The following is a 26215-nucleotide window of genomic DNA, read 5'->3' as shown; positions in this document are numbered from 1 at the left end:
TAGTACGGTATGATACAGCACGGTACAATATGATGCAATACACTATGATACGGTGTAGTACGCAACAGTACAGCATGGTATGATATGGTGAGATATGGCACGGTAAGATATGGGTTATACAGTATGATAGGGTGTGGTACGTAACGATATGGCATGGTATGATATGATGTAGTGCAGTACAATAGGCATGATACAGTGTACTACAGTACGATACAGCATGGCACGATAAGGTGCAATAAGGCACGGTAAGATATAGTGCAAATCCGGTATGATATGGTGTAGTATAGTATGATACAGCACGGTACAATATGGTGTAATACAGTATGATATGGTGTAGTACACCACAGTACGGCATGGTATGATATGGTGAGATGCAGTGGAATACAGTATGATATGGTGTGGTATGTAACGATATGGCACTGTAAGATATGGTGTAATACAGTACAATTGGCATGATACAGTGTGCTACAGTACAATACAGCATGGCACGATATGGTGCAATAAGGCACGGTAAGATATGGTGCGAATCCGGTATGATACGGCGTAGTATGGTATGATATGGCACGGTACAATATGGTGTAATACAGTATGATACAGTGTAGTACGCAATGGTACGGCATGGTACAATATGGTGGGATGCGGCACGGTATGATATGTCATGATCCGGTACGACATGTCACAGTACAACATGGTGCACTAAGGTAAGATATGGTACTGTATAATGATGGTGCGATGAGGTATGATACGGTACTGTATAATAAAGGTGCGATATGGTGTGATATGGTTCAGTACAGTAGGGTACAGCACAGTAAGATATGGTGTGATATGGTACAGTATGATAGGGTGCAGTATGAAAACATACGGCACAGTTTGAAATAGTACAATGCAGTACTTTATGCTAAGCTGTGTCACCATATGATATGATACAATACAAAATGATAGGATACTGTACTCTAAGATGTAATACCGTACGATATGATATGATACAACACTATACGATACTGTACGCTATGCTGCGTACATTATGATACTATACAATACAAAACAAAACAATACAATACAGTACGGTACCATTCAATAGGATACAATGTGATGCCATGGGCTCTAAATCAAGTGTATAGGGTCAGATCAGGCAGGCTATGGAGTTGAGCTCTGCTATACATTTGAGATCAGCTAATATCATATAGGCCCTCATCAGCTGATTCACTCTTAGCACACTATTGGCTAATTGCATTCAGGCTTCCATATCTAAACTGCTCTAGCCTGGCTATGCTTTGCTGCTCCCTTTGCAAACTGCTTTTTGCAACGCTCCTCCACCCCAGCTCCTCCCTGATGCCTTATCTGACTTGGTCAACGTCATTCTGTTGTCAGTGATGCCTGCTCTGCTCTGGGTTTACTGCTGCTTCTCTTCTGGCCTCAGGCTTTCCTTATAGGCACAGAAAGAACAGGAATGTGTGCTGTTCCTGCTTGATGCTTTCCATTTAGGCTTGTGGAAGGACAGGGGGATCCCAGAACAGCCATGCCACCAAATACAAATAACAGCAATAAAAGCAAATTAATAACTGCTAATAAAGAGAACATTTATCACCACAAATGACTGAAACATGTATGATGTAATATAGTAGTTATAGTTCCCTCCATTCTTAAATAAAGGAATAACAATGAAAGCAAATAACAGTATAATAAAGTAAACATGGAGAAGTTAATGAGATTTTCTGCCACACAGACAACAAGAGCTGACAGAAAAGTCACTCCAGCAGAGTTGGGTTAAGGCCTGGTACAGAAATGACCAGACTGGTGCGAGGAGAAGGACCGCCAAGCTGCTGATAGCTGGCAGACTTTTAAGCCTGGACTGGCATATACGTCTGGATCACTTCCTGGAAATATGGGAGGGAGGGTCCCTCAGCTGCCATGAACACCAGAAACTGGGTTCTGAGTCCAGCCGGTGCAAGATGGGAGAAACATGGGAGAATTTAGGGGGGAATGAGGAAAAGGCGGGTTTTTTGGATGAGGGAGGTGGAGTAGTCCAGATGGAAGATGACATGGACAAGAATATGGCCTATATCCCTATTAAGACTGGCTTTTTTACTCCATAAACCAGCATCTCGTCAGTTTTGTAACATGCCTTGTTCCCTGCCTTGTTTTTCATCTCGTATTTTTGCATATCAGCTTCTCCTCCAGCCTTGAATCAATGCCCTAGAGCTCGAATAACACCTTACCAGATGAATATTAAAAATATGAACCCTTTTATTAAACTACACCTCATCTGTGACACAGCACTCCAGGTTGGAGCAGTGTATAAACACAATTTAATGTGCTCTACAAGATCTCTCTTTGCTGAAGTGCTGATCTGTAACATTAGCTATGATACTGCCACCAGTGACTAAGGGACGGTTGTTTCTAGAACATTGTGATACACGGAAATGTGTTTTAAAGTCCGAGATATTCAGTTATGAATGAACAAGTTATGATAGCACAAGCTTTGGATGTATAATTTTAAATGGGAATATTTCAGGATTATAGGCTTTGATATTATGTTCATACTACTGTTAACAATATCTCAGGTGTCACTCAGAGCTTAAAACTGTGTTTTATAACACTGAGCAGGACTGTTTGAATTGATTTTCACTGTAATGTTGCTTTTAAAGTACATTTGCCTCAAAGTGATTACAATTTTTCGAAGTATTTAGCGCCCCATATCAGCCAAATGTCAGCCTTCCCTTACTATTATTTTTCCTGGAAATTGTTATCTTTGACAATAATTTAAATATTTCTGGTAATACTGTTAATATCTTTTTTATTGAAAGCTTGACATGAAATTTGATACCACTGTTATGCCAGCATAGTTAAAGAATAAGCTACTGTTTACAGATTGTTAGCTTAGCCTAGCATAAACCAGCGGGTAAACACTAGCCTTGCTCTGCTCTGTGGTGAATAAAGGGTGAATAACAATAAGGTGAATAACACCCTTTATTCAATACACATACTATTACGTTAAAAGAAAAAAACGTAAGTTGCTGTTTTATTAAGGCTGATGTGCTGGAACATTTTTAAGCCCTTTTTACAGAGCATTTCTGCAACAGGACCATTGCAAAACTCAACTTTTAGTACACCTTCAGACATATATGTTGCATAATAATGTTAGTGTCTGAGTCCGTTAATTTACATCGCATTACAGGGTTGCAGAAGCACAAGAGAGCAGAGATATGCACACTTGCTAGCAGTTCTGTGCCATTGCTGGCTCTGGATTAAGTCTCCCCTGTTACAACCTCCAAATATTTTCATTTGCTTTCATATGGAACCCTAGACAAGAAGTCTGATTTTGCTTTTGTACCAGCTGATACCACTGCTAACAGCCTGTTGCCTAGCCTAGCATAAACCAGAGGGTAAAAGCTAGCCTTGCTCTGCTCTAGGGTGACACAACTTGCTCAACTGTGACTATCAACTTAAATTTTGACACATTATACTTGTATTCATTGAAAAAACAAAACAAAACACAGTTTCTAGTTAAAAAAGAATATTAAATAAAATAGAAAGTTGTGGTTTTATGAAGGGTTAAATACTGGAATACTTGTTTAGCCCTTTTCAAAGTGCATTTCCTCAACAAAACCATTGCAAAACTTCACCCTCATAAAGTCTTCAGACATATATTTAGCATAATAAAATTGGTTTCCTAGTCTGTTAATTTACATTGCATTACAGTGTTGCAGGAGCGTAAGAGAGCACAGAGAGATTTGCACACATGCATGCTGGCTGTGCCATTGCTGGCTCCTCTGATTTCGCCTTTGTAACCTTATTGTTACTACCTCAAAGTCGGAACTGTAAGGGGTGACTGTACCCGCCCACAATGTTACATGGCACACCTACTGAAGGCAAAACGTCCCAAGGGCAAAAATATCATGCCTTGAAATGGCAATGTGAATGGGCCATAAGTGGAAGCAACAACTTCCTGTCACTTTGGCATCACTTTGCAGTCTTCTTGCAGGCAAGAAAGTAAAAATATTGAACCACTTTTTTTTTTTTTTTTTTTTTTTGGACTGTGGTTTCAAGCCTGAAATATCTCCAGCCAGCAGTGGCAATGTCGAATGCAATGCAAGTCCATTCAGGAAGCTCTATATGACCTTAAATGCCACTAAAGAGCCAGGATGGTGGATTTCATGAGCATTTCATCATCTCTATGATTCACACTTTTGTCACTTTAGATACTCCGCTTAAGGTGTAAAAGGAAGCATTTTTACACAGGAAGTTTATAGTTTCACCCTTTTGAAACATACAACCTTGCAGTATGTCTATGTTTTGCATTCAAATCACTACTCATGGGTAGATAAAATGATGTAAATGTGCTTTCTTACATTTGACCATGACCATGTAGACATCAATGGTACAGATGGGCGGCTGGGGCAGTCGCTCCCCTTTCTCCAGAATATCCGGGATCTCCCGCGTGGGGATGCCGTCGTAGGGTTTGCCACCAAATGTCATCAGCTCCCAGATGGTCACTCCTGGATGTTGCAAACAAGCACAGAAAAGAAAAAAGCAGAGAGAAAAAGACGGACAGGGATAGATGGGAAGGTGAGACAAAGAGCCAGAGAACAAGAAAGAACAAGATAAGCAGACGGATAAGGGGGCGAAAAATGCAAATGCAGGAAGCAGGATTTCAGGTCATTGATTTTTTTTTCCCTCCCACAGGTATGAGCCTGAGAAACACTGACGTCTGCACTAACAGATGAACAACGAAACATTAAGGCAAACACCCACCATAACTCCACACGTCACTCTGATGGGTGAACTTCCTGTAGTGGATGCATTCCAGAGCCATCCATTTAATTGGCATCTAAAGAGACCAGAAAGAAATGTTTTGTTATTAAAGATCTTTGATAAACAAATTCACATTTTAGCCATTTACCTCCTGTTTCATTCCTCAAATGCAGTCTTAACTTTGTACTACTGTACTATTTCACCATAAACGAGTTTGTGATAAGACAAATGATACTGAAATTATTAGAGAAAATGAGGCAACATTACAAGATAAAACAACATATTTGATGTTTTAATAGCTATTAGCCACTCCTGGTTGTGGTAAATCTCTCCTTGGCAAATATATGTTAGCAAGGAAGTACAGTTGCTAATGGAAACTATTTCTCAGCCAAATTAACAGCTAAAACATATGCTAATATTAGCTACCTGCCTGCTTGAGCTAAAACATATGCTAAAGTTAGCTACCTGCCTGAGATAAAACATATGCTAAAATAAGCTACCTGCCTGCTTGAGTAAAAACATATGCTAATATTAGCTTCATGCCTGCTTAAGATAAACGATATGATAATATTAGCTTCCTGCCTGCTTAAGCTAAAACATATGCTAAAATTAGCTTTCTTCCTGCTTAAGCTAAAACATATGCTAAAATTGGTTTTCTTCCTGCTTAAACTAAAACATATGCTAAAATTGTTTTTTTTTTCCTGCTTAAGCTAATGGTAATGTTAAACTCAAAGCTGGATGGCAATGCTCACCATTTGCTTAAAGTATTGAAACAAATTTTAGGGTAAATAATATATTTAACAATCCTATTAGCTATTCTTTAATGACAACTAAAGCTAGAACTCAACACCTTCTGGCGAATATAGCGTTAGCTAGGCGGTAGAACGAAAAGTTTCTATTTCCTAGCTTTAGTTATGTTCGTTAGGGATTCAGCCTACATTTGGAAAGTGTAACAGTAACGGTTAGCTAACAGTGATTCTATCCTGTGAGCAGCTGGATGGTAACAGCTGTTGTCTGACAGTAGCTACGGAGTTTTTAAGAAAATGTTATTTTACTTAACATATGCCCTATTTCCTGCAAGAATCTATGTTCTAGCAAACTTTAAGATTTTGTGTAGGAAGTGGTTGAATGCTAGGGTTAGCTGTCGTCTGAAAGCAATGGGTTGTCAAAAAGGTTAACACAATTTTGCATGATTTGCCTCTGGATATTATTTTCTCCAGCCACTTAGCTAACAGCAATGTTATCTTGGAAGTGGCTGGATGCTAACATTGGCTGCTATCCAAAAGCAGCTAATAAGTAGGGCTGTGTTAACTTAATATATGGTTTTCTTCTTTTGGCTTATATCAGCTTTTATTAAGTTTCTAGTTAGCTGCAATGTTATTTAGGATGTGGTTGAGTGATAAGGTTACCTAGTGTCCAAAAGTAACTAATTAGTTACTTAGCCTTTGGCTAACACTACTACTACTACTGTTAGCTACTGCGTAGCAAACAGTAGTGTTATCTAGGAAGCAATTCGATGATAAAGTAGCCACTGTTTAAAAGTAGCTAGATTAGCTTTTATTCCAGCTAATGGTGCTAACTAGGACGGTTTAAAATTTAAGGTTATCTGCTTTCTTAAAGTAGGTATGTGGTTATAAAAATGCTAAAAACTGTTAAACATGACTTCTACACTATATAACTGCTATCCTGTCAAGGAATATGGTGAATGCTAACATTAGCCATTAGCCAGCCTCAAGTATTAGCATTAGAACAGCCAAGCTGACAGTGTTATCTTGGATTTGGCCCAAAATGTTGCTCTGAAAAAGCAGGAAGGACATAAAAGTTTGTTTTTTAGAGACATGTTGACCAATTTCCAAGCTGCGTGAGACTCCTTAGGTCCAGCAAAGTTTCACTAAAACACAATTTAGGAGCTCTTCATCCAAACTAATAGTGCAGCCACACTTCCAATCACTTTGTTTTGCTTGGGGATTCAGACTACATTAATCAGAAGCCCCTTCTCTTCCCCTCGCTTGAGACTGGCTATGCAAATTGTCCTGATCAACTCCCTTTATTAAATTGGCTGTTTGAATGCCTCTTCTGTTCAGCTGCAGGTAGCCGCGGCGTGATGAGTGTGAGTTTATTTGTAAGTGTTTTCATAAAGCAGACCAGGTGAGGTTGTCATGTGGATATGAGAAATGAGAGCTGTTGTCAGCACATCTACATGTGTGCCATAAAAATAGACGCGCCATGAGAGATAAATCAACAGAGATGAAAAGTGCCGCGTTTCCAACCTGAAGCATTTCATTTCCTCCGCTTCCTGTTCATTTCCCCGAAGAGCGAGCGTGCATGTCGGGCTCCCACGCTATAAGGGAGGGGCTGTGTTTTAAATGACCGGTGGGTGTACATGTGTGTGCATATGTGCGTTCACATGCAAAAGGGCGAGATAATTGCCTTGTTCAGTGGGCTCTACAGCCGCTATACAGTCAATATGGAAATTATATGTCGGCTATGATACGGCCGTGTGTGCCATTGTCCTTGTCAGGAATGTCAAAGGGCCTGCTGTTATTACTATTTCACACCTACAGGCTAGTGTGCTAATGTGAGCTAAACGGCCAATACATTCTCATTTAGTGTCTTCAAAAGCGCCCTCAGTATGGATGATCTCCGGGTTGGACTGAAACAATCAATCACACTACTTGAGTAATATTGAGCAAAGAAAAACTACGCTTGAAAGAGCTGTCGATATCCCAATATCTCTATAATGCAAGATTAAAGATGGGTCAGCTGTTGAGGAAACCTATACAGCGAGGAGATGCCTTCAAGTCAAGAATAAATAAATTAAAGTTCAAGTTATATATAAGCATATTACAATTAGGGCCTTTTCCTATTTACATGCACAGTATACAAAACAGAAAAAGTTGTATTTTTCAACGTTGTGTCCCAGGTTGTCATCAGTAGGCTACAAATTTTGGGCTATATTTACAATTCAAATAACTGTATATCAACCAGAACATGAAACATAACAAACAAGAGAAATCTGGAGGCATATTAAGCCAAGAAAAAAAGTCATATGATGCCAAATTAGCAATATCCGACAACAGCTAATGCACAGCTTCAATAGTTTTCTTGCTACCATTATCCAAAGGAAAACTTCAAGTCTAATTTGCATATTTTATAGATCATTGGCTACTTACTGTTAACAGCTAAGTTAGTATACAACCAAACACAAGATAGCATCATTGTAGCTTGAAAGTGTCTGCTAAAACCATCCTTTATAAAATCAAGCCACACTGGAAGTCAATAATAGCATTTTTGACACCCCATTAGCTAGTTTCAGACAGCAGCTAACAATACACTAGCCTGAGAAATGGAAGAAACAGACAAGCTTTGTAACTGAAACAGCATTTTTAATGACCAGTTAGCTACTTTTAGACAGAAGATAACTTTAACATTTCACTAATTCCTTGAAAAAATTACTATAAGCAAGCAAAACCAAGTTCCTAGTTATTCTTACACAAGGCCCTATATCAAAGGCTATTTTAAGTCAAACAAGCATTTTTAGAAACACTTTGTTACCTTTGGACAAAAGCTAATATTAGCACTCGGCATTTTCCCAGACAAAATAGCAGTTAAGTGTCTTCAAGGTAACATAAGCCCAGAGGAGATCAGCTAATTTTGTGAGTAAAACTAATAAAATATTGTTGGATGAGTAGCATTGGTGCTAGCATCCTAGCTAACAGTTCTCTTAATTTGGAGCTGAAAAGGTGTAGGTAAGCTTTTAAATTTTTCTTGTTGAAATTACTTATCTGTGCTATGTTTTAATACTTTTTATTCACTCTTTCTGTACACTTTGCCACTATTATTTACCATTTTCATCAATTTTGCGCACATATTTAGCCTTTGTTGCCTCTGTTGACCCAGCAGCCACATTTTAACCCATTTTAATCACTTTTGCCCTCCCAATTTAGCCACTTTGTAATCGTTTTCCCAATTTCAACCCATTTTTTCTACATTTAAAATCCCATTCATTACATTACCACAGATTTTTGCAACTTTTAACCTTTATTGTCACCTTTTAAACCCCTTTTAACTGTTTTTCTTCCTGTTTTTTTTGCATCTTTTCTTCCACTATTGCTCATTTTTTTTCACATTGAAAAAAATGTCACATTTTAATCCTATTTTACTACACTTGTTTTATTGCCTCTGTGAACCGCTTTTAAGCCCATTTCAGTACTTGTAATGCCAAATTTTGCCACCTTAAACCAATTCCTGCCACTTTCTGCTAATTTTTGCTTCAGTTGACTTACATTTACCACCCCGAACCCATTTTGGCCACTCTTTGCCTGTTTATTTTCCTCTGTTGACCAATTTTTGACACTTTTCGCCTTTTTTGCCACTGATGACCCATTTTTGGCACTTACTGCCTGTTTTTTTCTCTTTGTTGACCCATCTTTGCAACCTTAAACCCTTTTTTGGCACTTTCCAACTGTTTTTTTTTTGTTTTTTGTTTTTTTTACCTCTGTTGCCATCTTAAACCCATGACCTACTTTTTTGCCCAGTTTTTTCCCCTCTTGACTGTATATTTTCAACTTATACCCATTTTCTTTTTTGTTTCCTCTGTTTACCCCTTTTTGCCACCTTTAGGCCACTTTATCACTTACCACCATTTTATTTGCCTCTGTTGACCATTTGTTTCCAATGTATACTCCTTTTTGCCACCCTAAACCCATTTTTGTCGCTTTCCACCTGTTTTTGCCTCCGTTAACAGTTTTTTTTTTTTGCCACCTTTAACCTATTTTCATTGTTTTAAGAAAATGGGTTTATATTGTGAAGAAGGCTATATACTATATTTGTTACTTTGAGTGGTTATAGTTCAGGTAAAAAAAAAAAAAAAAAAAATTGGTTATCACAGCTTAATATTAAAATGGACCATAGTTGTACTGATCTCCATGGGCCCCCCATTTGTCTGGGTACAGAAGGCTGTCCCCTTTGCCCCCTTATGGTTGCCCTTGGTGTTGTTACAAAAAATGAGATAAATAAGTAATGATCTCAAAGAAAAAAAGCTACATTTTCCAGTCATCTTGGGAAAACTGAGTAAAATCTAATGCATGGATGCATGTCCTCTTTGGGCTTCCATACTTTATGTCCTTCCAAGAGTGCTAAAACGTTTTACTCATGCTCAGAGATGCACAAACCCTTGGGTCTTCTGAGCCCATCAAAGTTTCTGGATCTCCACCTTCCTGTTCAGCAGCTCTGACCTTTTCTTTTATTACCTTTGTTTGCAGTTTTTACTACTCATGCCAGCCGTCATTCTGTCAGCTGTCTTGCGTGTTCGGTCACCTGCTAAGAGAAGAACACACACACACAAAAACACGTCTCCACTTACACCAACCTTGCCCCCATCTGCGTTGTACTCCTTCTCGTCGGCGTCCAGCAGTCGCGCCAGGCCGAAGTCAGTGATCTTGATGTGATTGGGCGACTTCACCAGCACGTTACGGGCAGCCAGGTCTCTGTGGACGAGCCTCCTCTCCTCCAGGTACATCATCCCCTGAGAAACAGAGACAAAGAGATGAGGATGAATCCTCTCGTGGAGCCGTTTATCATTTCACATTCCAGGACTGCAGCAGCCTGGGATCATCGATGCGGTAAATGTCAGCGCCAACATAAAATTATTGTCATAACTGTCATCGTCATTAAATGCACACCCACGCAGACATTTAGATTCAATCTTTCATGGCTCACATATGCGACTCGTGAAGACGGAGAGTCATGAGGCAGCTAGTGTGGAAATGCAGAGAGATTAGAAATGTCACAACTTTGGACTTTTGAAGGCAGAGTAGGCTCTCCAGTCTGAGCTGAGAACAAAAAACGCTTTAAAGGAGCATTACACTTAACAATGGACCTGTTTTATGTAAATGACGCATTTGAGTCATGGATAAAGAAAGGGTTAAATTTTTGATGGCTTGTTCACAAGTCTGAACAAGCCATCAGCTAGAAACCAGACTGTAAGCCTGCGTCCAATCAAATTATGTCCTCTTGGGGCAAAGAACCATATATGGTCACTTCCTTTGGAGCCTCCCACAAACTCTCTACGATACAGTAGAACCACAATAATTTTTCTCAGCCAATCAGTGGAGATCAGTCAACATCAAAGAAAGTGACATCACGGCTACCGACCAATCAGCAGTGGTCCAGAGTGACTCAACTTCCTGTTTCCTCCAGAACTTGAGAAATGCAGTTTTACATCAATTGGTCCCAAAAAATAGCGCTTAAGACATAACTAGCCATTATAAGTTGATGAAACTCATGTTGTACTGGAGAATAGTAGTACAAAATATCATAATAGGTGTTATTTGTGTAGGATTTCTACAAATCGAGGCACCATATTTGGACTAACCCTCATGTCTATATCTAGACATATGGCTGACTCATCTAGCAACCATAATTAGGGTATTTTCCTGACAAATAACTCATTATGATATAGGAGAGCACAATTCTATAGTATGTTGCAAGGTTTCTAAAAAAAAAATAAAAAAGTGATCCAGAGGTAATTTATGGAAATTTTCAAGGTAAAAATAATAAAATATGTAAGATTTTAACTTATACCGTGAGCCTTATTTCTACTTAAATTAATTTTTAAATTAAATTTAAATGTAAGTTCTTCACATTTTCAGTTGGAATAATAAAGAGAAGTAGTATAAATAGTGAAATATATGTGATTTTTGTCACTTCTACAACAGTTTTATTAAACTTAGAGCCCCATTACTGCTTAAATTCTCCTAGCCATTCAGCATTTGTGATCATCATGGGAGTCTTGTTGGCAAGGCTGCCCATGGTGTGTGTGTGTGTGGGGGGGGCTTTCTAGGGTGAGGAAAATCATGGTTCATTATACGGTTAATAATGTGATATCCTTTTTTTAAGCTGAATAATAAAAATTCTTATCAAAGTAACAACATTTTGTTTATTAATTTATCTATGCTGTGGTAAAATACAGCCTTCTTAAAAATGCCTTTATCTGGTTTTATGTTTACATTGTGAATGGGCATATTGACTAAACCGTTTGGAAAGTCACGCCAGACTTCATAGATAAGCCATGATGTGGACAAATGTAAGAGTACCAATGCAAAAAAGAGATTAAAATGGGCAAAAATGGTGGTGAAAGGTGGAAGAAGTGAGCAGAAAAAAGTGGTATAAAGTTGTAACGGGCGTGCAGCTGGCCCAGTGGTCTAATGAGCTACCCATGTACACAGGTGGTCCAGGTTCGAATCTGGCCTGTGGTCCTTTGCCGCATGACTTTACCTACTTTCATTCCATTTCCAATTCTATCCACTGTCCTCCTCTCTCCAATGAAGCAACTTAAAAGCCCAGAAATATATCTTGGGAAAAAAAAGTAGTAAGTGAGTGGCTAAATTGGGATTAAAGTGGAAAAAACGTTTCAAGAAAGGCAAAAAAACAGGTCAGAAATTGGAGGAAATTTTTGAAAAGTGTCAAAAATGGGTTAAAAGTGTCAAAAAGAGGCAAATAGTGTCAAGAATGGGTAAAAGTGGCAAGGATCGGACACGGAGACAAAAACTTGTCAAAACAGAAGTAAAGAAACAGGAGACCTAAGCAAATACTGGTCAAACTGGGCAAAAATTGGTTAAAACAATCAAAAATTGAATAAAAGTGGTAAAAATGGGTCAAGAAACCAAAAAAAGGGTCGAAAATGGGTGAAAAATGATGAAAAGCTGTTAGAAAGTGTAAAGAAATGGTTAAAGGTGTCAAACGGAGGCTAAAAGTGTCAAACATGAGTAAAAGTGGTAAGAATCGGCTATAGAGGCAAAAATGGGCAAAAAGAAGCTGGCAAGAACGGAAGATTTAAGTTGTCAAAAGCAGTTAAAAAGTAGCACAAATAGTTAAAAGTGTTTTAAAAAATGGCTAAAGATGCAAAAAACGGGGCAAAAATGGGCAGAATCAGCAGTCTAAAGGGCTTCAAAAGTTGCATGAATACATAATGTTAATATCAGAGTCAAATAATAGCTTTTCACACCTTTCAGCTCCAAAATGAGGTAATTGTTAGCCAGGATGCTAACGCTAATCCTACTGGTCCACCACACATGCATTCACTCACCCTATCTTGTAAAATAAATCTTTTGTAAAACCTACTTTATATGCAAAGTGGCCCCTGCTACTCTCAAGATTTTTACTGTATGTTTGTTAATATCCAATCAAACAAATGTGAGTGCTTCAGGACGTGTACTTCATATTCCTGAGACTCTGGATCAAGCAGCAGGAGATGAAAAAGGTAGTGGCGGTGTTAACAGTGCTCCTTCAAGTGTGCAACATCAATATCAACTTCTGCCAACGTGTACAACTCGAGTGTTATCTTGTTCACTCATAGCTGCGACTGTGACACGGCGCCTCCTTGTCCTCAGTAATTGGGGGCCATTTTCGAGATGGCTAAGCAGTGAGAACAATGGATGTCCTTCCAATTTGTTAGTGTTGATTATGAACGCCCGATGAGCAAAGCAAGCGTCGGGGAAAAACAACAAAGCCTTGAGTGAAGAGAGAGACACGGAGGGAACGGCAACTTTGCTTTGCAGGCTTAATTTGTCGCTCAATGGGCTGGATGGACTCTTTGACAGTCGCACAAAACACCTATTTGCACACATGCAGCCTCACCGTACACGCAGGTTTCATCATGCCCTCTTGAGCACAAACACAGATTCATCTCTCCATCTACAGCACTCATAGCTGAGCAAAACTGCCAGACGAGCAGACAGGCAAGGCTGGGCCAATTGAAGTGTATTAGAGTGGATGTTAAACAAGTGGATGCCACTTTGCAGGTGGATCAATAAAAGCACCTTGGATGAGGAGGGAGGCAGCCATTGTACTCAGCAGACAATAAGAGATTTCAACCAAGGCCCACGCCTCCGCTGGTGCGAGAGAATAATCGTCTGTTTGAGATCCTTACGCCGAAAATACTGTATTTATAAATCGCTGTGTTCCCAGGCACGACGTCTCGAAAAACGCTGGTCTCACGGAGTCACCCCGCTCCGCCTCCTCCCAGACGAATGTGAGGATAAATCGATAGCGCCGACGTCTGGCTGAGGCCTCATCCATCATCCTCTGGCCTCGCTGAGACAGACGCGGAGACCCACACGCGCTGACAGAGACCACCCAGAGACCACCAAGACATATCTCACAGCACATTCTCTCTGACTTTTCCAATATTTCTATCTCTCTGCTTGTCTCTGCTGCTACTTCCTTTTTCTCTGTTCTTTTTTTGTATTGGAACAAGACCAGAAGTAGCCCTTGTTTGCTGAAAGTGTATTTAAAATAGATTACTTCTGGGGGGTTCAAGCAGCCGATCAATAACAATGCTGATTACAATAAGCCCGAAGACGAGCGTGCCGCGCAATATTTATCCCCGATGTCGACGTCGGGAGGAATTAGGAATCAATGGCCCACACAGTCCATTAATACACTTCGACTTAAAGTGACAGAGCAATGAGGGGAGGCCATCGCACTGACGGGAGGGAACGTACGGCAGCTCAAGGAGCCAATTAATTTTCAGCCACTCCGGGCGGTAAACACGGGAGTCCCAGTGGACGATGAGGGGGCAGCGTCCGCTGATTGTGCCGCTTTAGCGCTGCGTAAGTGTGACAATCCCCAGAGTCCAGAAGTCTGTAAACATGGAGGGGGGGACTGGATAATTTATGATTACAGAACCTGTAGATCATAGAGGAACTTTAAGAAGAAGTAATTAAGTCTGCTGTGTTTGCTTAGCGACATTTCTGCTAACTCTTTGACAAAGCAATATTCCTCTGTAAGCTCCGGGAGCCTTCACAATAAAAGCCCCTGGAACACTTTGAAGATAAGTCAGAAGGGGTACAACAACCATGTTGTCTACATCAATTCAATATAAAAACTATTCTAGTTAGACCCTTCATTCTTTCTATAGACAAAAGACGACACCTCTAGGAGGACGTATGCCAAATGGTGACATTTTGGCTGCGTGTGTCGCAGTTACACCAGAGTAAAATGCAAGTCCTGAAATTTTTTTTTTATCAACATCTCATCTAGCTGTACAACAAAGTACAAGACAATTGGATGAACGCCTTAGGAGGAGTTCATTCAGATATGATCCCTGGAAATTGCCAAAAATACCCCAAATTTAGCTAATTTATTCAAAACAGCAGACAAAACCTCAAGGAGGTGGCTGTGTGTTGCAGTTAAACCACATATGACCCCTGGAAACGGCCCAAAATACCCCAAATTTAGCTAATTTATTCAAAACAGCAGATTTCCTGTTGCAGATAGAGTGTCGCCTCAATAGACTTTTTTCTAGACCACCCCAAACTGCATCTACCCACCAAGTTTCAGTTGTTCAGTTTGCAGTTAAACAACATATGACCCCTGGAAATGGCCCAAAATACCCTGAATTTAGCTAATTCAGTCAAAACAGCGGATATCCTGTTGCAGATAGAGTGTCGCCCCAATAGACTTTTTTGTAGCTCTCCCCAAACTGCATCTGCCCACCAAGTTTCAGAAATCTACCACAAAGTCAAGGAAGCTCTTTGACAAAACAACATTCGTAAGCTCTGGAGCCTTCACAATAAGAGCCTCTGGAACACTGCATCTACCCACCAAATTTAAGTTGCTTAGTCTATATGACTTAAGTTATTCAAATTACATAACAATAAGAAAAGAACAACTTACGTGTTACATTTTTTATCAAGTGGATAAAAGCATATATTTCACAGAGCTCTGTGGTAGATGGAGTGTTTTGTCCATGTTTCCACACTTTAACCAATGTATGCACAAGTGGGCTCATTTCTACTGCCAATGTTTAACTTTTAACCACTTCTCTGATTGATTGCACATCAAGGAAACCACAATTTGCTGGTGTTCTAATGAATGATAGAAGATGTGATCTTTGTTTAAGGCTATTTTGTAAAATCAAAGCTAAATTAAGTTGCTTACTGAAGTTTCAACAACAGCCTGGATGAATTTTGAATGATTGAAGTCTTCGTCTGCCTGCCTGAAAGGCTAAACCATTCTGTTCTTTTTCAACCCCCGTTATTTTTCTGCAGAGGAAAATCAAAGCTGTCGGGGAAGCACTCCAAACTCTGAACTTCTGCACTCAGAGAACATGTTTTGGGCTGACCTTTGGAGGATGGATGATGTACATGCTGATGTGCAGAAATAAGAGGGAGAATGTAAGGAAAATGCAACTTGTCGGAGTCTCTGGAGTTTCTGAACAAGTACGAAAGAATGCTGGAAACTTCTTTTGGGTGGGCACGAGGCTGAATTTATTTATATTATTAAAGCTATGACTCATGTCCGATTCATAAAGAAAGTCTGGAGGTTTTCAGACACTTACAATCCACATAAACGCTCCTAAAGTTCATTTCAGAGCTCTTAAGCACTTGCTGATTTTGCCGAGACAGTCATAAGCCCCTGTGGACTTAACAGGGGAAGATATCGAAGACTGTGACACGGCGAGACTGAATGATGAGGTTGTAATGCCCATCTTGGGAGGATGATGTAGGAAAGAAACATGAGGTGGCAGCAAGATTGAACCAATTTCAAAGGCATCTGATAGCAGGTTAGCTTTCAAATTAGTGCCGTCATAATGTCGAGATAAGGTCACAACCACATTAGCTGCCATTATTATCAACAGCTGCTTTAAAATGACCAACTATTCCTGAAAAACACTCATAGTTGAACCCTATATGAAAGGTTCACATGTATTTTTCCATTTCCATTAAGTTTAAGGATCCAGCAGTGCTGTTGTTCATCCCTAATGACACTGAGGCATGTTTCCATCTCTCAGAGGATGAAGTGCTAACATGGTAGTTCAAAATATATAAACTTTTTGTATTTTCGCCAAAAGCACTTTATTATGCAAAACTTTTTAGGAGCTGTTTGGGCAGAAAAACTTTGCAAGAGTTCGAGTGTGCTTTAGGACAAGTCAGTGCCAGTGTCACCCATTATCAGCTCACTTTTGGTGGGTGAATGTGTGGAAATAAGAAGCCCAAAAAAACATTAAATTCATTTAGGACTTCACTGTTAAGCTACAGCGATATAGTTCAACAACTGGATGAGTGGCATTAATCACATCAGCAATTCAGTATTAAATAAGCCATGAAAAAACGGCTCCAGCATTAATGTGGGTATCTGATCATTAGCATATTAAGAGTTTGTTTGCTATTCTGTTTTAATGAAAGTTAAGATGCATTATGTTCGTAAATATACAAATATAGAAAAACAGCCATAAACAAGACGCTGACAATTCAGTTTCTGGCGTTATTTGTTCTGGTGCTCTGGTGAACCCAGCCTTCACCATCTCTTCCGCAAGTTCGGCTTGCTCTTCCTTGCTCTACTCTCCAGCTTTATCTCCATTTTCCGCTCGTCTTCACAACCTAGAATATGACACGCCCACTGATGATGTCACAACCAACAATTTTTTGGTTCCAGCTGAGACCCAACTTTTCAGGTTCTGAACCAACTTCTTTTCGGTTTGACCGTGCTGGCTGATTCAAAATTAGGTTTGGGAACCCGAACCAGCACAGAGTCCTGCCGGTCTGAAAAACCCACAAGGTGTAATTTGAGGTGAATTTAGTTGTGGTTGTACTATCATGTATGGACCAAAGTCTCTGATGAATGTTTCCAAAACCGTGCTGAAACCATGCCACCAAGAATGACGACAGTTCTGGAGGCAAAAGGGGGTTGAACCAGGTACAAGCAAGGTGTACCTAATAAACTGGCCAGTGAGCATATATGTACTTTGAAATTTTGGCGTACCTCGGTTTGAAAATCACAGTCTTGGTTTTATATTTTGAAAGAGCTAGCTTATCCTTACTAGTCTTCATAAAGCTGCCTACCTGACACTAATGGCAGCTTAGCTGAGATGGCTAGCTTGATACAGTTAGCAATGACAATGAGTTCTAACTTCTCTTCATCAGATTTTACGGAAATTGATGGTTGTTTTTTAGTTTATATCTTAAATAGACTAGCTTGCTTCCAAAAGTCTTCCACAAGCTAAAGTTAGAAGGCTAACAGCCACATGCTAAAGATAGATAGCTGAAAAGCTAGCAAACACTACACTACTATGTTTATTTCTTCAGTACTCTCCAGTGGACTGTTTCTATCCCAGTTAAAGGAATTAAAGAGCAGTTTCTTGGTTTCAAAAAGCTCATTTTGTTTGATAAATTTGCCTTGATTAACTTTAATAGGACTCGCAACTTAAACATGGTGGGAAATGCTGTTATTTAAATTAGCATGCAGTTTCTTTTGCTTGCATTCGTCAAAAGGTGAAAATTGGGCGTATTTATTCGAGTCTGACCAGAAATTGGACCAAGCCAAACAATCAAACAATTTTGTGTCATGGGAAAAATGCATTTATTGGCGACAAAAGTGTCAAAAAATGCTGCATTAAATCCCCAAAACATCTTTATCTGACAAAAAGCAGAATTGGGTTAGTGGTAAGGGGTGTTAACCATCTGCTAAAGCTAAAAAGGTTAATTAAGAGATGCTGAAGACATAAATAGAAAGACTTGGAGTTGTTCTTCCCCTCCTGCTAGTATATTTAATCAAATGACTTGCCAGTGGATGTTGATTTGTTTGGAATAATTACTCTTTAAAGCTTATCCTCCTTTGACCCGACCACGCAGAATAAAAAAAAAACTCCACCAAAGCTCCTTTTTTCTTCATCTCTGTGGAGTCCTGAATTGTTTACAGAGGCTAAAAGTCTTCTAAAGCACGCAACAGGCTCGGGTCACGGCTGGTCCGCGACCCATTAGCGCCTTCTCGCTGGCTGGGGAAGAAAAGATCTGAGGTGTTTGGTAATGGAGGAAAACAAGAGGCTGAAACTGCGGTACAGCTTGGCGGGAAGGAGAAATGCTGCGGAATAAAAGATGCCCAGCAGTTGGATGGTAAGTGGAGGAAGAGGAGGATGGACATGGAGTACAGGTCTTCAGGAGATGAGGTATTCTTGCCATAAAAAGCTTACATAAAATAGCTGCAGAATTGATTGAGTGCAACTTTCCAGTATTTGTTGCTAGGAAACGTGCTCTTTGAGGAAGCAGCAGGCTCCGTCAGTGGTTAAACAGTCTTAATGATACAACTCTTGGGTTCAAACATTTTCACAGTATCAATAAGCAGCAGTGTATTTGGTTAAAGAAAGCAGGAAAAAATGCTCGGTTTCTCACAGGCACCAAAGGATGAGGTGCCTGTTTCCAGAAGGAGCGATAAGACCGCCGCATGTGGCGCCGAACCCCCTGCCACCCGCCACCAGCCGCCCCGCAGAATGGGTGAAGAGGCAGCAACAATGTGGGACTGTCCGTACGCCGAGAACTGGGACCGGCGCGATAAGGAGCGTGCACAATGGCTCCGCTCAGGTGGCGCAGGTGGTCGTCTGTCACGTGTGTGTGTGCTGAGCGGGAGATAGAACGGGGAGGCTTTCCCGCTGAGCTGGCAGACGAGTGAGAGCAGCATCAATGTGTGTGAGGATGAGACAAACAGAGGGAGAGAGTCAATATCCAGGAACACCTCTCTTTAATCATGTGGGTATTTACACAAACACTTTACATATTCAAATTTATTTAGAAACATCCAACTACTGGAGACCAACACCAACAACCTTCTATAAGTAAAACAGGGTGTTAAATATACTATAACAGGCACTTTCAAAGCACTGGAGATTGGTTTAAACCTGCTGATGAAATAATGTCACTTTGGTGGAGTAAATATTCCTGACTTGGGGTTAAATTTGATGTGGTTTTGCTCAAACATGTAATAAACTCCACAATGTAATCATTAGGCGGTTAGCATTACTAGCATGGTAAACTGGTTTAGCAATACCTACTTCTGCCTGTGGTATTGTAATTCAGGGCGTTGGGTTTAGGGGGCACTAATATCAGAGTTAAACCAAGGTTTATGGACTTATGACAATTAAGAAAAAGAGTCGGGTGACAACAGCTGAAAAAACCGAGAGGATAAACCCAGCTTAGTGATGGATTATGGCTGCAAATTGCATAATTTTGATAGTTTATCTTTAATAACCATTTCAAAACACACTGTATACTGATGATAGGAAGCTATTATTACCAATCTTGATTTCAATCAAATAAAGTCAAAAAGACCCATTTTATGCTGATGACTGTTAGATTTATTACTTAAAAGTGTGCTTCACTGCTACACCTGTGAGGTCTAAAACCATGACAAGAGCTAGGAGATGGCTTAAAAGTGCTTATTCAGTCAAATTTATGCTTTAAAACCTACTTACATGGGGAGCTTACGGTCAGGTTGTTAAAGCCACATGAAAAAAGACAATAGAAGATCTTCACACATTAATAGATATGCAGGAGTGCATGTACAAAATGACCCACTGGTGTGAAACATCCTGTGTCAAAGCGACAGCATTTACGCTTTTCTAGCATTCATTCATCCATCTAGCCATGCATCTAGACATCCATCCATCCAACCATCCATCCATGCATCCATCCATCCATCTAGCCATCCATCTCTTCATTCATCCATCCATCCATCCATCCATGGGAATCTCTGACCAGTTAACTGGCCTAAAGATTGTGCTAAATAATCCAGTTAAGGGTTAAAGACTCTAAGTCTTAATGGATGTCAACCAAAATGTAACTGGCCACGTCTTAAAGTGCCCTATAACCCCTTGAATCATTTGCATGGGACAGTTGTGAGATCTTCCCATGCAAAATGGGACGATCCCTCAAGCTCCTACATCACCAGTTGTCTTCTAGCACATTTCCATAAACAGACCCAAAAAACTACGGGATTAAGGCAGATAAGATAAGGCATTGAAACATTACACTACAACATTAGATTGTTGGTATCATTTAATGATCTTTATCACGAAGAAACTACAGAAATTTGGCACTTCTTGCTGGGCTAGCTTGTCGATTTTTCCCTAGACAGTCTGGAGAATTTTCCATAACACTTCCAACGTTTGAAGAGCCAGGTAGCCCTTGCTCATCACCTTATCCCTTTATTCCAATGAGAATTGGGACACAATATTGCAATATTTGAAGCCCATCTGGGAATTGCTGAACTTTAGTTGATTGCCAGAGAGACATAACTTTGATCCTGTATGTCAAATTTTCAAGCTAAACTTTCTCCTTACTTCCATAAACCTGGATTATTCTGCCAAATAGGACTACAGTAAATAAAACAGCTAAACATTATGCTTTAGGGGGTTTAGACTTGTTTAGAAAGGCTCCAGTGCTGCGTCACTGGATGCTTTGGATGCTTAATGATGGCTCCAGGTGAATTTGACATAATGCCACCTATATAACGACAGCTCAGTGGTGGCTCAGCAGTCGGGGTGCAGGCCCCATTTACTCCGCATTCATCCGTTGTGGAACCACAGCGCAGGAAAAAATGCACCTATCTATCAACCCGAGCTGGGCCGAGAGTGTTTATGAGCGTGTGTGAGGGATGTTTGAAGGTGAGATAAAGAAGCTAAGAGGGTGAAATTCCCCTCGGTGGGAAAGGACTGGAGGAAGAAACAATGTCAGAAACTTATCGGGGTTTGATGTCTTCCTGCTTCTTAATTACACCCACCTCACATGAGCGAAGGGGAGAATGTAAAAAATGATCTGAGCTCTGTCGCCGTGATCTCAGCTCCCCTGTGAGACAGAAAGATCCCCTCAAAATGTCACCGTGCAGGCAATAAAAGACCGCTGCTGGCTAAATTTACATGAGCAAATGTCAATAATCCTTTTTTTTTGGCTGCCGCAGCGGAGTTAGAAAGGGGAGAACTTTTTCAGAGTTCTTTGGGTTGGGATTTTGAAAAGTTATTTTTGAAATAAAACAGTCATGGAATCAAATCAACAACTTTCTGAAACAATTAACATCTCAAGCTTGACTTAAGGGAGATGCTGTGACTTCTAAAATCTTTTATTCTAAAAAAATCTTTACGACAAAAAAATATGGACATCAAAATAAGCTTTTTTAAGAGTGTTTCTTTAGGGTGCCGTTGTGCCCGTAAGTTTAGCAAAGTATTGTACAACAAGAAAATTACAAACCCAATTCTAAAAATACAACTAATCTTTTTTTGGGGGAAATAAACACAATAAATTGACTGCAACATGTCCCAAAAAATTGGGACAGGAGCATGTTTACAACTTTCCTACATCACTTATCCTTCCTGTAAGGAATGTCTAATATGGTTAAAGTAATCTGCTTAAAATTCTGGGAGAATTCGCGATCAACTTTTCTGGAATTTTATTGAAATTTTTGTGAATTACATTGGCTATTCTGAGGAAGTTACGTGGACTTCTTCCAAGTATTTTCATTGAAATTTTGGGGATGTTTGTATGTTTTGTTAGAAGTTCTGGGGGGAAATGTGCCCTATTTATTGACTTATTTTGCATTATAATGGAAATTTGCAAAATATTAATGGATGTTTCGGAGACTTAGGGAACTTTCTGAAATTGAAATAGATTTGTTTGGAATTCGATTTTAAGTTTTTAGGTATCTAGGTATGTTTTGGCTGCTTGACTGGGAATTTGGGTTTTTGGTGGTGGAGTTGTCCTTTGGAGTTTTCAAGATTTTAAATGGAATCTTCAGGAAATTAGTTTGGAATTTTGGGGAAATTTCCCCCTCATTTTCATTGAATTTTCTGGTAATACATTTGCCCCTTTTTGTAAGGATTTGCTAAGAAATTTTCAGGTACATTTGCTTTTAAATTTTCTTGGAATCTTTAAGGTTTTACAGTAAAGTTAAACTGAAACATCTGAGGAATACTTGAAAAAATTCTGGGGTTCTTTTTATGGGATACCTTGAAAATATTTCCAAGAATTTTTCACAGAATATAATTTTTTTTTTTTTTTTTTTTTTTTGTTTATTTGTTTTTGGTGTGGATTTTGAAAAGGAAAGTTTCTATTAAAATTTTGTTCAAGCTCATGCTTGGCCTTAACAAGTTCTTGTGGTCCCATACTCTCATTATTTGGAGTTTGATTTGAAGTCTTTAAGTATCTAGGTGTGTTTTGGTTATTTAATTGGGAATTTGGTGTCCTTTGGAATGTTCAAGATTTAAATTTTCAAATGAAATTTAGATTTTAATTTTAAGATTTTTGAATCTTCTTTTAAGGATTTGCTAAGAAATTAAACTTCCTTGGAATCTTTCAGGATTTACAGTTTAGTTTGACTGAAACATCTGGGGAATATTTGAAGAAATTCTGTTTTTTTTTTTTTATGAAATACGTCCAAGAATTTTCATAGAATTTTTCCCCTTTTTTTGTTTGATTTGTGTGGATTTTGAAAAGGAATTTTTTAAATGGAAATTTTGATGATGCTCAAACTTTTTCGGAACATGTTACAGCAATTACAGGCACATATTCAGAATGCTTTTCAAAAAGCAATGAAGCTTATAACATTCATATATTTAATGTCTTGTCTATGTGCTGTGATCACTTGAATTTAGTTTGAAATAATTCCAAATCACTGCATTCTGTTTTTCTGCATTTTACATGTCCCATATTTTTTGGGAATTGGGCTTTTTACCATTTAAACTGCCAAGAACAGGTTTGGATGTCAAACTATAAAGTCATAATGGTACAATGAAATGCATCTGCTGGAGAAAATGGTAAAAAAAAACAAAAGTATCTCTGCTCTTTCTGGTCTGTAAAGTCCCTTATGTACTTAAAAGGCTCCCTTACATCAGTCCACACTTTGCCACTACGGCTTGGTATTCATTTTTTATCTACACGTTAGCACATTGATGATAAACACGCTGAGGTGATGAACATGTTTCACCTGTAGGCGCCATCATGTTTTCTCATCAGCAGACTTTAAATGGTTGCTGATGACAGGAGCCATGTTCCCCCTCACTTCATAATCATAATTGCCTTTCAGTGCATGGCAGAGTGTTTTCATCGCTCTGATGCTAATTGCTGCTGCCGTGGCATGTTTCATTTACATCTACAGGATGGCAGTGATACCTGATATAGAGTTAAGTATAATCATTTAGAAGACATTAGCATGGGAACACATCAGAAAGAGTTAATTCATTTTTAGTCCAAACATTTTGATTTACAATCCCCCATCATTATTCTGCAACACGACACAGCTGCATAGGGAAAAAGGAAGTTTGATACACCGTTTTGAGGAGACTCGCCCTGAACTCTTGCCTGTAATCGAGCATATATCTGTATCTAATGAGCCCCCGCTTCAGTCTTGTGAACGTGGCGAGGTGACCGATCCAATCAGGCCTACCTCCCTGCTGGATCCGGCGCTCAAATCCCTCCCCTTATGCATCCTTGAGCACCGCTGATCCTTACAGATAATTAGAAGGACCCGGGGGGCTTATCCCTCCGTCGGCCTGCTCTCCTCATCACCTCGCGCTCTCCCTCTTTCTCGGTCGCTCCTCGTTTTGTTGCATCAGCAGGGACGCTCTCTCACTCCTGGGATTGGTCGGGAGGGGGGGAAACTGCTCGGCGTGCACATTAGTTGTTGTTTTACTAAGTCAAATACACTGTTTGGTAATCATGGCGTGATGCGAGTCCCTCGACAAGCTCCGGGATGCAAAGAATTGTGGGACTGCATTATTAATGAAGCCCCTGGGAAATGAAGTGCTGAACATGGATCACTGCTGTACAGGCTGCTGACAGAATTAAATTCACTATAACTTAGTGTAATGTGTTTTAGAGGGAAATATGGAGTGGAATAAAAGAAACTGATAGTAGCAGTGGTGCTAAACACATCAATCATCCACTCTCTACCACTGTTACTTTCCATTTAAAGCGCCCTTTCAGCCAGTTTCTAACCACTGCTGAAGGATGTACCACTTCAAAAAGTGTCTTTTCTTCTTCAACAGAGTATTCGTTCTGAAACTTGTGAATTGGGATCCAGTTCCACCTAAAAGGCAAACACATGGGGGTTAAAAAGCTCCAGACCACCACTTCTTTGGGGCAGGTGGATCAGGACCAAAAGTGGGTTGCAGAGCTTTTTTTTAAGTGGGTTGGATCCCAAATTATCTTTTATTAAAAACATTCATAAGGCTTCAGGACTCCAGTGAACTACAGTGAGAGCCATTACCCACAAATGTAGAAAGCCTAGAACAGTGGTAAACCTTCCCATGGCTGGCTAGCCTACCATTCTTGTGAGCCATTTCAGAGGCATTGGGACACCAGTCAACCATGATGAGAGCCATTACCAACAAATGGAGAAAAATTAGAACAGTGGTAAACCTTCCCTGAAGGAGCTGGCCTTCTATTTCTACAACGACATTTTAAGGCTTTGGGACTTCAGCAAATCACAGTGAGGGCTATTACCCACAAACAGGGAAAACTTGGAACAGTTGGGAACCTCCCATTGAGTGGCTGACCTACAATTTCCATGAAACCATTTCAAAGACTTTGGGACTCAAGTGAACTGCAGCGAGAGCTATTACCCACAAATGAAGAAAACTTGGAAAAGTGGTGAACCCTCCCAGGATTGGCTGGCCTACTATTTCTACAAGCAATTTCAAAGACTTTGGGACTCCAGCAAAACCACAACAAGAGCCATTATCCACAATGGTGAAGACTTGGAACATCGGTGAACCCTCCCAGGATTGGCTGGCAAACCATTCTTACAAGCCATTACAAAGAATATGTTACTCCAGTGAACCGCAGTGAGATCCATTATCCACAAATGGAGAAGACTTGGAACAGCAGTGATCCCTCCCAGGATTGGCTGGTCTACCATTCCTACAAGCAATTTCAAAGACTTTGGGACTCCAGTGAACCACGGTGAGAGCCACTACCCACAAATGTAGAAAACTTGGAACAGCAGTGATCCCTCCTGAGATTGGCCGGCCTACCATTCCTACAAGCAATTTCTACAGGCTACAAACAGGATACAGTTATAGTGGGTATATTTATATGCTTTTTTTGTACGCCTACACATATGCAGCCATGTGTTTAACTGAACTACTCTTATTGACTCATGTGTGATACTTCTGTTCAAGTCAACAAACCAATTTGGCTCTTTAACCAGTACCAGAAGTAGCCACAGTTAGCCCCAGCTCCCCGCTGTGATAATTATCAGCTGTGATTAAAAATTATAACTCCTCAGTGTCACAGCAAGCAGCAGACAAATTATAGGTATTACTGTGAAGGTTGATGGAGCGCTGAGTGTTGAGCGTGGTTCAGCGTGGTGCCGGTTTGATTCAAATAAGAAAATTAGTTCTAATTTTTCTGTTTGTTTCAGCTGTTTGTGCCTTCTAGAATTTCTCTTTATGGAAACATGTGGCATAGAGCTCTTAATTTAGATGCCAACAGACAGAAACTAAGAAATATAAAAGAATAAACTTTGCAAACTTCCATGATTGTATTAGTAAATGTTTAAAATGAGAGATTTTCTCTCATCCACTAGGGAAACTCCAACACAGAGGCTGCCAGCTGGGGGCACGTCAGTATCCCCACACCCACCCGGCGTCTTTCATCCTGGGGAAATCCGGAGTAAAAGAGCGTCCAGGAGT

General features: G+C 39.8%; 1 protein-coding gene across 5 annotated transcripts in view; it reads right to left on the bottom strand.

Moving 5' to 3' along the window:
• The window catches only part of LOC121506114 (receptor tyrosine-protein kinase erbB-4-like), a 497295-nt gene that overhangs the window by 20652 nt on the left and 450428 nt on the right, over positions 1–26215 (bottom strand). For 4 of the 5 annotated variants that reach the window (XR_005991613.1, XM_041781682.1, XM_041781685.1 and 1 more), the window contains exons 21-23: positions 10121–10282; positions 4756–4831; positions 4353–4499 (exon numbers count right to left, since the gene is read on the bottom strand). Coding sequence is in view for 4 of the 5 variants with exons in the window: in XM_041781682.1 (XP_041637616.1) it covers positions 4353–4499; positions 4756–4831; positions 10121–10282 (385 nt within the window). In the remaining variant the exon portion in view is untranslated. The remainder of the gene's footprint in view (positions 1–4352; positions 4500–4755; positions 4832–10120; positions 10283–26215) is intronic. The other variant, XM_041781684.1, reaches the window with a different exon arrangement.

Source organism: Cheilinus undulatus, linkage group 24, assembly GCF_018320785.1.
Source record: "Cheilinus undulatus linkage group 24, ASM1832078v1, whole genome shotgun sequence".
Lineage (NCBI taxonomy): Eukaryota > Metazoa > Chordata > Actinopteri > Labriformes > Labridae > Cheilinus > Cheilinus undulatus.
The sequence above is the reverse complement of the archived record's forward strand: the minus strand, read 5'-3'. Positions and strand labels throughout refer to the sequence as shown.